General features: G+C 29.8%; 1 protein-coding gene across 2 annotated transcripts; it reads right to left on the bottom strand.

The window, feature by feature from the left end:
- Nucleotides 1-6,842: 6,842 nt before the first annotated feature.
- Nucleotides 6,843-11,693, bottom strand: LOC109805390 (phosphorelay protein). Of its 2 annotated transcripts, none has more exons than XM_083062272.1 (4): nucleotides 11,039-11,693; nucleotides 9,936-10,048; nucleotides 9,099-9,203; nucleotides 6,843-7,781 (listed from the first exon to the last, which is right to left on the bottom strand). In XM_083062272.1, exons 1-4 carry the CDS (start codon nucleotides 11,427-11,429, stop codon nucleotides 7,083-7,085), a joined length of 1,308 nt encoding a protein of 435 aa, XP_082918398.1. In that variant the 5' UTR covers nucleotides 11,430-11,693; the 3' UTR covers nucleotides 6,843-7,082. The 2 variants fall into 2 exon arrangements, with proteins under 2 accessions (XP_082918398.1, XP_020223035.2); XM_020367446.3 differs by having other exon boundaries at nucleotides 6,843-7,769; nucleotides 11,039-11,692.
- Nucleotides 11,694-11,894: the final 201 nt, after the last annotated feature.

Genomic DNA, 11,894 nt, shown 5'->3' with positions numbered 1-11,894 from the left:
TGGATTCAAAAGTATGATATCTAGTGTTGCAACCGAGGAGGAGATTTCCACAGTTCGACTAGTGTGATGGTTAAAGCATAGCAGTGGAGGATGCCAGCTCTCAACTTGGAGTTTTGTTCGATGGTAGAATAATATATATTTGGTCAATAGAAATTAAGTTTTTTAAGTAAATATTAATTTTTAATGTTGAATTTTCAAACACTTTAAATTATGTGAATAATTAAGAAAAATATGACTAACAGTAATAGGAAGAGATAAGATAGAAGTAGAAGAAAGAAAACAAAACGAATATCATGAGATTATCAATTTTATACTTATCAGAGAAAAAGACACCTTTTGTGTCTCTGTATGTAAATGGTTCAGAAAAGCCAAAAATAAAAGAGATGTCGATACAGTATAACTAAAAAATGAGACTACAAATTTATTTTGAATTTGAAGTTCTGAGTCTGGTTAGAAAATACTAGTATTTTTAACTTTATCCAGATTCTATATATTTTGTTTGTGGAATAATTTCTTGTTTAATATATAATGATACAGTTTCTAATGTTAATCAAGAAACAAATAATTAAAAACTGTGAGAGATAGAAACTAATATAAAATATTGGTATATCTCTATTGAAAAGAAGAAAAAAAAACCAAATAGAAAACACGCGTGATAAATTAATGTTGGTATGTTTAATGATTTATTATGGTTTTTACACCAGATGATATAATTATTAATAGAAAATTAAAATAACTACTAATGGAAGGTTATATACCTACATATACCAAATATGTACATATATCCTATATATAAAGCTGAAATAACTAACCAAATATATGTAATATAAGTATAATATTTTAGTAAAGGTAAATTACACACCTTAAATTATTGTAGGTTAAATAACTCCTATACATAATACCAAAAAAAAACTTCACTTCACCATCTACTGAATGGTCTTCATAAATATTGAAATATAAATTAATTATTTTAATAATCTAAAATAATTTAAATGATAACAATAATTAAGTAACAAATTTCAAATTATACATTTAATTAAAAATGTAATTTAACTATTAAATTTTTTATTTATAAGATCTATCTTATTTATTATTTTTTTATATATTATTTATTTTATATAATTATTAACTTATAATTTAATTTATTAAAATATATAACTAAATTAAAATTCTAAAAAAAAATGTGATAGGTTCTGGTTTACCCGAATCCGACAAAATCCGATGAAAATATGGACGAGTTTTAAAAATATAAATCCATCTTTAAAACCTAAACCTACCTCACCTTTTATAACAGAAAGGATGAAGAGAACAAAATTTAAGTCGACTTATTTTGTTATCATCTTTATTGAGTAATTCATTTTCTTCTTGTCACTTGATGAGAGGATTTATTGTCGAAAGAAAAGAAGAAAATAAATTATTTTCTCATTAACAAGAGGTTAATAAGTATATACATTATTGTAAAAGTTTACACCTATAATAAAAAAATCATCTTTAATATAAATTTTTTTAAAAAGTTATTATAAAAATTAATAAATTTATTATTTTATATATATCAAATATTTATTATCCGTACTAAATTTTATGATAAATTAAATATATAAATAAAAATTATGTTTGAATATATAAATTATATTTAAAATTTGTATAAATTAACTATATTTAAGATTTATGATAAATAATTTATATTATAGCATAATATTATTTTTATTTATTAATAATATATTATAAAAATATTAAAATTTAATTTATAAATAATTAGGATAACTAAAAATTGAATTAGATAAAAAAACTAAAAAAAATTATAAAACTTTTTTTATCAAAGAAAAGTTTTTAAAAATGTTCTAGAGGTTAATATAGAACAGTCGATTAAATTTATAATAAATTATATATATATATAAGGGAGATCCGTTTACATTTACTTAAGGTAGAGTTACTCTATTTAATAATTCATGTTTTTCTATCAAATTTTAATGATCTAACTGTTAAATTTAAAATTTTTAATATATAGATCAAATTTGCAAGTTTTAAAAAAAATTCAAAACTATTTCATATTTCATTTCATTAATTCAAATCAATGTAAAAAATAATTTTATGACTACCCGTTAATTCGAATTAATGAATAAAATATTAAATAATTTTTAATTTTTTTAAAATTTACAAACTTGGTCTATATATTATTAAGAACTTTAAATTTAATAGCTAAAATTTAATATAAAATATAAATTATTAAATAAAATAAGTTTAAATAAATCTACTCTTAAAGTAAACAAATCATTCTTTTCTATATATAAATACATTATGTTTGAATATACAATTTTCACAAAATCAAAAGTTTAGAGAAAATAAGATATGTATTTATAGGGTGATGAAATGTTTTCACATTCTTATCTAATATCTAACTAATACATAATTATTTTACTTAGTGCGTGTTTGGTTTCAATTTTGAAACATAAATTCTTCTTCTCTCTCCACATCCACTTACTAATTTACGGAGAAATTGTTATTTTCTCTTTCCGATTAAACGTGAAAATTCCCGTTTCAACGCATGTTCAAACACACATGTTCAAACACACGGTTATTCTAGGAGACCCCTAAAGATTCTGAGGAGATATAGATTCCAAATAAACTAAGGATCACGGTGTTAGTTGCGGCATTTTTCATTCTATGACAGTGTCTTTCTATTTATGTTGTACTAGTACTAGGAACTAGGAACTAGGAACTATGAACTAGGAACTAGGAAGGTTCCACTTTTGACTTGAGACATATCTGTGGCGTAAGCAAATAAATTATGAAAATTGACCAACCCATGTACAGAAAAAATTGATATATTCACCTTCGAGGACCCTTCGATTGCTTTGGTATTTTGTGGGTCTCACCCAACGTGATTTCTGGTATTACAATTCACAATTATTTTGGTGTAAACATGAGACAATTTGGTGCCTCCTGTACTGTTAGCTGTTAACTTTATCAACCACCGACAACCTAAAAGAAACCATAATCTATGCATATATCTCCGCCCATAATCATAATACTAGCAAGTATTTTTTTGTTTTTCTTTCCCCCTCTTTTGGACGTGAAAGGCTTTTGTATTTCATTTAATACTATGCATGATCGTGCAAATGGGTATATTAAAGTCCAAGTGGAGATAACACAATGTAATTCATGATTATGAGTACATGCTATTTATTTTTTTGATCATCGAGTACATGATATTATGATAAGGTTGATGATTTTACGCGTTTTTATGTAATTCATAACTCTTATAAATATAAGTAATATATTGTTAGAATACATAAGATTACCGAGTGCGTAGAACAATTGTACGGTAGAGTTGTTCACGGCTTAGTTTGAAATTAAAATAAAAATTAATTTTGATCTAATTATATATTTTTAATTATATTATTTATATTTATTATAAAATGGATATATTTTAGTAATCACCCTTTTCATCTTTATTTTTTGGTAAATTTATACTCTTGAATATATAAAAAAAATTATATCTTCTACCACTTCTAATATTTATCTATGTATAATTATTAGAGACAAGAAATGTCTCGACTCCTCTAATTAATATAAAATATTTATTAATTTTATTAATAACTTTTTTTATAAAAAAAATTACTAACTATTTGTAATGAGATTTTTTTTTTTTAATTATTTTTTCATCATAGAATCCAAAACTTCAATCAATTATATTTGATTGTATTTGTTTATTTTAAATTTATAAATTTTTGGGTCAATATGAACCGAACCAAATAGACTAAGAAAAAGCGGGTTGATTTGGTTTTAATCATTAAGATATGATAAAAATAAATTAATATATGATTTTAAATTTTTATTTTCAGAGGTAATAATCTATTTTATATAAATATTTAATTTTATATTGATGTAAGGTAAAAATATTTCATTTTTTAATAACTAATTATTTATTTTATTTAAATATTTAATTTCTCTATACTTATCACTTTATATATTATTAATATTATACTTAAAATATAAGAAAAATACACATGTTAAACCAAATTAAGACATTTGAAAGAATAGACAAGTTCATGAGATATTTAAAATACACATGTTAAAGAAAGGAAATACAAAATTTGAAACAAAAATTAAGCTCTAAGTTTAAAATATACCTACTTAAAAAAAAAAAATAATGATTAGATTGATTCAAGTTAAAAAAAAGAAAAAAAAATGATACCCAGACTAATTATAATTGATTTGGTGTGAATTTGAAGTAAAAATAGTTGATAATCAAATTAATCCAAACCAATCAATTTGATTTGTTATATTCATCTAAAAAATTTAATATGATGAACACTTCTATTGCACGAGATTGTTCTATAAAAATATGAAGTTCAAGTCTTGAATATATATTAGTATAAAAATAATATTTTATATCAATTATTAAATAACCGATTTAATAAAAAGGAACTAATGGAGAATCCTCCCTTTTATATCGACGGATTATAGGTTTAACTAATGTAAAAGAAGACATTTATACCAGTTCAATCTATAATTGATGAAAAAGGTATTTTCAAACATTCATAGTTCTCTATTTGACTTTTACATGCTCTCATTTTTTATTTTCCAAAGCCTATCATCAACTTTCTCCAAACAACGTCGGCGATGCTCCAAGCATTTTCGACAAGCTTTTCTCACAATTCTATCATTGTCCATGACCTTTGACAACGTCCATGTCTTCTAGCAAAATCCACCATGTATATCATTTTTGTTTGTGTCATTTTCAATTTCATTTTTTTCCTCATTTTGTTGTTTTTCATTATCAAACTTTCCTTACCTCACCCTAAGATCGTATCCTTTTTATCTCCACTTTCCCTTACTCAACTTTTACACATTTTGATTCATTTGCTTACTTTTACATAAATAAAACAGATCCTTCTTCAAAATAATTGTCAAGTTTCCAAAACTGTGGAGGCTTCTAAGAAGTAATCTACCTCAAATTCTTCCTAAGTTGTTACTCTACACATACACGAACAATCTTGAGTTGAGTTGGATAGATGTATTCCTTGCGGTCATCCGAAATCATCTGTTTGAAAGACACAAAAAGTGAACACAAATTTCTAGGGACATTTCGAGCTATAGCACTTTTCCTACTAGTGTTGTCCCTTCCATTAACCTTGGACTGATTTGTTGTGGCCAATTTCTATGGATTTTACTTCTCTTATACCAACATAATGTCATTGAGGAAATGCATTGTCAGTTAGAGGAGAAGTACTCGAAGAAGAAGGCAAATTAGTCAACTTAGATTTCTCTTTTGGAAAAAGATCAAGATGAGGTTGACCATGTATACAAACAAATGACCATGGAAATCAATGAATTAAAAGTTTAAGAGAATTATGTTTAGTTTTGTTAAGATTGTGACTAGTTTTCAAATGGGGCACGATCATCTCCAATCCACACTTGAAGATCTAGAGGAAACTTGGGAAACTAGGATGTTAAAGTCTTTTGAGAACGGTGCCAACCAAACAAAATGTCTTAACTCTAGTTCCCGCTAAACTCAAATGGCCTAGACCATTATTGTTGAGTTAATGGAAGTGTGGGAAGCATATGTTGATAATTTAAAGGTTTTTGTTCCATTGTGTCTCGTAAGATCTCAAAATGTCTCTACTCCGAGTTTATCTATGTCAACCTTTGATGTTGTCCCAACGATGACTAATGAAAATCTTCCACCAACTCAAGCTGCTCCAAATAAAGCCAAGGTACTTGAACCTTACCATATTCCTGACAAGGTTGAAGTTGTTGAAGTGAATGTTATTGAAGTTTGATGGATTGAAATGTTGGTTTTAATATTTGTATTTTTGGGTCAAAGTATGTTGGGTACTTTGTTGAGTTTCTAAGTTTTAATTAAAACTTTTTTTTGTGTTCGACTTTGATTTCATATTTTATTTTCACGTTTTTTGGAATCGTTTTTGTGTGTCATTTTTTATTGTTTGGATTTGAATCATCCAATTGTCCCTACATCAAGTAGGTTGACTTGTTTTATTGGCCTATTACGAGATCTTTACTTTCTCCTATCTAATGTCTCTTAAGATTTAATGCATGAACTTTAATGTATTATGCTGACATTTTTAAGGTCGACATCAATTTTTTTTTCTTACCAAATGCGCAAATTATTGTAAAAGTAAGAAATATTTATTATGTGTTTGTAAAATAATCACTCTACATTGTGAATTTCAACAATAATATTAGCAAAATATTAACAAAATATAATTGAGAAAAATTTTATATCAAAATTTATCTTTTATGTCACATGTATATGTCATTGTGAATAGGTTAAAAGTAAAGTTCATACTTAATACTTCAAGTGAAAAACGAGCAAATAATCAAAATTTTATGTGTTAACTCAAAAAGTTGGTTATGTATGGAGGAACTCGCAAAGAAGATTTTAAAGAGTGTTGCACAACTATATTTAGTCCCTATAGATTAGCTATTTTTAAGTTTTTGTTCTGTTGAGTCAAGTTATGCAACTAAACTCAATCCAACCCATTTCTTTCTTTCTTTTTTTTTTTTTTAAAAAAGGCTTTTCATAATTTTACTAGGTTGGGTTTATATTGGGTCAAATGACCCATTTAATCTTTTAAATTTTTTAGGGTTTTAAATCCTTTTCGCACTAGACTTGGATTAGGTCACATGACCTAATACCCTTATACCTTTCCCTGTGACAAATTTGCAGCACATTCCCACCATGACATTCTTAGACACCATAACCGCTTCAGGTTTTGCGACCACACCACCGTGGAAGTCATGCAAAACCCACCACACCACCTTTCTATGGTGGCCTAAGAAAATCCCACCATAGTCCCGCCATTCAATAACACTGATTAAAAATGAATAAGTTGGAATTGTTTTGTAAGCATAATTCTGTACACAATGGTATAATGTTTTAACTGTATTCATTGTTTAACCTCTACCAAACGGGGGCAATTTATCGCATCAGACCTGCTTCTCGAAAAAGGTCACTTTTCATCCAGAATCTGGTGGAAAAATACAAGGTCACTCTCGTATAAGCAGTAATGAACCCATTATGCTACACATTAGCAAGAATTACAAGACTTGTCAAATCAAAGTGTATCAAACCATGAATCAAAATCATCTGCCACTTTGGGTTTGCTTCCAGAATGTGAAGAAGATTGCATGCTGTGATGGACAGGCTTTTCTTCATGTGGCCTTGATAAAACATTTGGATTCATCAAAGTGGATGTTTTCTCTAGCAAGTCGTTAAGTGCATCATCTAGACTAGCAGTAACTGATGCAATTTTTGATGAAACTGAATCTTTCTTCGAATTCTGAGGGGGATACACTGAAGAGACTCCCAGTGAAACCGGAATCGCGGTATTGGACTTAAAGCCAGGAGAATCTAGAATCTTAGTCTCACTAAGTGAATCTAGAAGCATATCCAGTTCTTTTTCAGCAGCAGTGGCCTCAAATGTTGAGTTCTGTTTCTGTCTTGTATCTTCATTAGAATGTAAATCAGCTTCTGAGCTTAGAAAAAATGCTTTATTTTTACCAGAACTGCTAATTTGCTGAAATTCAGCATTGACAGAGTTCACAGGAATGTAAAAGTCGTTGGACAAGGGGAACGTAGAAGTGGCATGGCTACTGCTGCTGGAACTAGATGATGCAAACTGGTCTGCAGCAAGATCATCTAAATTTAATTCTTTAGAGATCCTATTGTCTAGTTCACTGTCTTCTTTAGTTTCCAGCTCCTTGTGTTCTTCATTGCTGTCCACTGCCAACTCTTCCGCACACTGCATGTTAAACTGCATTAATGGAGCAAATACAGATTTGCAGACGATATATAAGTGAATTTCATCTAGTAACTTATTATTGGATTTCACAGGGCATATAATTGGAAATATAATATGATTCTATCACTCTAACTTAAAATTCCATGTCAAATAACAGGATACCCATGCTGGTAATTTCTTAGTGAAGAACATTGCTGAAGTTCAGAAACTTTCACCAGTTTCCAAAAACTTGTGATTATTGCTTTCATTACTATATTCTATAGCACTGTATGATCATAGCCCATGCATGCACGAATTCAATGTCACAATTGATATAAAGCATATATGGCTATGTTTCAGTATATAGATGATATGGAAATGTTGTGCATTATGGCTCTGGCAGGCCCTATCAACAGGTGGCTCAATTTACCTGTTTGTCTTTCCGTGATGCATAGAAACAAAAAGTGTTGTACAACAAGAAAATTTCTTAACAGCTTGCTTTGTGTCATGGAATGTATGCCACATTAACTATTTTCGCCATCACTATTTCGGTATTTCCAAATTCCCGCTTTAACTAAATTGTTAATGCTATAGCTGAAGTCACTTGGGAAACTAACTGGGGTATATAATGCTACAGAGCAAGAACTCTTGGAGTCCCTATGTGTTTCTCTTTAAAAGTAGGTTCTGCTCGTAGGATCAGTAAACATACAAGGGATTCAAATTATTTAATTCCCACATGCAGGGAAATAGTGTTGCACATTTAGTGGACACACAAGAATAAGCTTTTTCAAACCCTTTTATTACGTTATAACATCGTGCATGGTTTGATAATGTAACTTCAATTAGATGGTAAAAATAAAATCCTTAGTTTAAAACAGAAAAAATCCTGAAAAAAAATGCATGTTAGGTAATTTTTTTTTTTAACCATAATATTGGTATGAAATATGTATTGTTGGAAGCAGTCTAATCTCTGTCAAGGACTATGAGCACACACAAAGTAGGTATTCCCCTCCTAACAAAGTCTATTTTATACTCAACACCAGGATTCAAACTTTGGACATCTTAGTCGAGGGACATAAGCCGCTATCACTTATGTGAGCCAATATTGGTCATGTTAGGTCAAATTTAAAACCGAGTAAAATTGTAAAATAACTATGCTGCACTCTGGGCCCAGCGTCTGCCCAAACCTTGGAGGGGAAAAGAGAAATATGAAATTAAGTAAATAAACCAGATGAAATTTTTTTTTTTGAAAGACAACCTATCGTTAATGCTATATTGCTATGATGTTTACAATTACAAAAAGAAAGCCGACCACACAATTTTCAAGAACAATTTAGAGAGTAAACATACCAACTCAGGGGGTAATAGGTCAGACTCGATGAATAATCTCTTTGATAAGTCAACTTTGGCAAGATTTTCAGCTAGAGCATGCAAATTCAAGGACAAAAATGACGTCTGCATGAAAACACAATTCAAGGTAAGTAAGGCAAATAGTAAATGATGTTGGATCATAACATGCAGCAAAATAATCGAGATATAATAACGTTGCAAAGGCAGGTCACGATAAGAATGCTGGAGAAATCACAAAGATCAACAACAATTCTACAATTATTTTACATAGAAGAAATCTAATTCCAAATAACAATCTTTTGCGGAAAATAAATTGTTCGGAAAAATAAAACTATAAAAAGTGTCTTATACTCAAATGCAGATTGTAACTTTCAACATCTTACAGTTGTGTGGCAAGCATAAAGAAACTTTCGTTTCAAAATTTTACCCTAAGGAATACGTGCCAAACAAATTGGAACAGCTTATGGCCAATATATTGCATCCCATATGTTTAATGCTAACTTCAGAGATGTTAATTCATCAATAAAGCAATAGAAATTTCAAACAAATATAGTGTTATAATACAATTGGACGCCAGTAGAAAAATACTATAACAGCACTTCAGGTATAACGACTACTTACTAATAAGCAATTTTTAAGGTTACATGCAACAGAAACGCAGTTGAAGCTGACCTCATTGATTCTCGATGTTAATTTACTAAAGATGCCCAAGCTCACACTATAATGACTAGTAAAATCCTAAGATCAGATCTATCTTTACTAGATTCACAAATAATTACTAAACATGTGCATCAACTTGTAATCATATCAACATTAGTTAAGGGACTGAATAATTACCTCCTGATTTCCACTTGTCTTATCCTCTACAACAAAATTATCATCTCCAACCCATGAGACGATGCCCTCTCCTCTGACCCCAAGCATAGAGCTCAATCCCACACCAAACTCCCCTGTAAAATAATATCACATAAATAATTTTAATCATAAAAGAACACCAAACACTCCCCAAATGTTTGGCAGTTGGATTTTAGGGGAAAAAATAACAATTCTTTTATTTTTAAATGAATTTAATTAGAATAAATTGACAGTGTAAAGATAATAAGTACAATTGTTCCCTATCCAAAAACATAAATAAATAAATAAGAATATTTCTTAACTTTTATAATAACCAAAATCATAAGTCATCAGAATTGGCCTAGTGGTGAGGATTGAAATAATGTGCATAAAGTCTTAGGTCCTATCGTTGTTACCCTCATTGTAATCTATCCTACTGAGAAAAAAAAAAACAAAAACAAAAACCAAGATCATGCTTAACATCATTTCTAGTTAATTAAGTGTATACAAATCTTTATCTGGGTGAACCCCAAAAGATTAATGGCACGAGATATGAGATTTATCTAAGGAATTAACTTTTTCCAATAATCATTCTCCTGGAGAGTCAATTTGGATAAACTTCTCTAAATACACTTCACGGAAAGAAAAGTGAAATAAGCTTCTTCATAAGCTAATTTGTAGAAACTCTCCTATTAACTTCACTAAAATCTTATTAAGCTTATTTCAATTTGTCATTCCATTTGTCTCTTCTAGAAGTACTCATGGAAAAACTTATCTAAACATGCCCATAGATTTGAGAACCAAGCATCTAACTTCAACATGATTATCTACCAACCATACACATCATCTCATGAATAAATTACAAATTTTTAACAATGAAAATTAATCTTTTTCAAAATTTAGAAAATTAGATCCTATTTATGAAAAAATAACAATATTTAATCTATTAGCATTTTATTTAAAAACTATTAAATTAAAAACATTTATTAGAAACAGTAAAAATAAAAGAATCTCTCATGTTTTCTTTCCCTTCAAAAACCACATTCCAGGCATATACTAAAATTTGACCCAATTACGAACAGTGATGAATCGCGCAAAACGCATACCCGGAACAAGATCATCGAAAGCAGGGAACTCCTCTAGGCTCGTCTCCGCATGGGACTGAGCCTCCGCAACAAGGTGGCGATAATCGGCACCTTTACTTTTAGGCAATACAACATCGACGGTTCTGCTCGCAATTTCAGATTCCAATTCATCTTCCTCTTCCTCGTAGCGATCCCAATTCGCGGGAAGCGCAGAAGAACCCTGAGACCGAGACCCGTGGCTCTTCTTCTTCTTCTTCTCCTCGTTCACTTGCTGCTTCCCCAATGGGCCCTTCGCAGCGTCATTTGGGCCCGAAGACGATGATGGGGCTTTGGGCTTGTGGCTGTGGTGAGCCTTTTTGCTGTGGTGCTGCGTGTGGCTTCTCTTTGATTTCGCCAACGCCTTCACGTCCATAACTGTTTCTCGGGGCTTCAATTGGACATTGATTTCCGGTGAAGGATTGTCGGAATTGAAATCGGGTGGTTAGGGTTTGATGAACGGTGATTTAGGGTTTAGACAAGTTGAATGTGCGGGAGAAGGTGCAGAAGGAGTGTGAAACTAAGGTCGCCCTAAGCGACGTCGTTTCGGATTTTAAACACGAACAGCATCGACGCGCGTTTCGGTTATACTTGGCAGGGAAGAAGAGAATTTGGCACTATTCACTTTCGGCTGATGATATATATTATATACACTTCCATTTTTATATACATACACCCCCTTTTTAAAAAAAAATAAAATAAATTCCTAAATTATCCGTAATATTATTTAGAATAAAAAAAAATTATTCTAGAAAGTTTTTTCGGAGGTGTATTTGTTCATAATTATGAAAAGTTCTTTTTAGAATATTAAAATTATTATTTCAAAAATAACTTTCCATCG

Source organism: Cajanus cajan, chromosome 8, assembly GCF_000230855.2.
Source record: "Cajanus cajan strain Asha chromosome 8, NIPB_CcT2T_4, whole genome shotgun sequence".
Classification (NCBI taxonomy): domain Eukaryota; kingdom Viridiplantae; phylum Streptophyta; class Magnoliopsida; order Fabales; family Fabaceae; genus Cajanus; species Cajanus cajan.
The sequence above is the reverse complement of the archived record's forward strand: the minus strand, read 5'-3'. Positions and strand labels throughout refer to the sequence as shown.

Bases quoted from the DNA above. Each gene is read 5' to 3' on its own strand.
- LOC109805390 (XM_083062272.1), bottom strand. From the start codon at position 11,429: ATGGACGTGAAGGCGTTGGCGAAATCAAAGAGAAGCCACACGCAGCAC. The intron at 10,049-11,038 runs GTATGCGTTTTG...ATTATTTTACAG, and splicing joins TTTCGATGATCTTGTTCCGG to GGGAGTTTGGTGTGGGATTG. The intron at 7,782-9,098 runs GTATGTTTACTC...CCATTAATGCAG, and splicing joins ACCTATTACCCCCTGAGTTG to TTTAACATGCAGTGTGCGGA.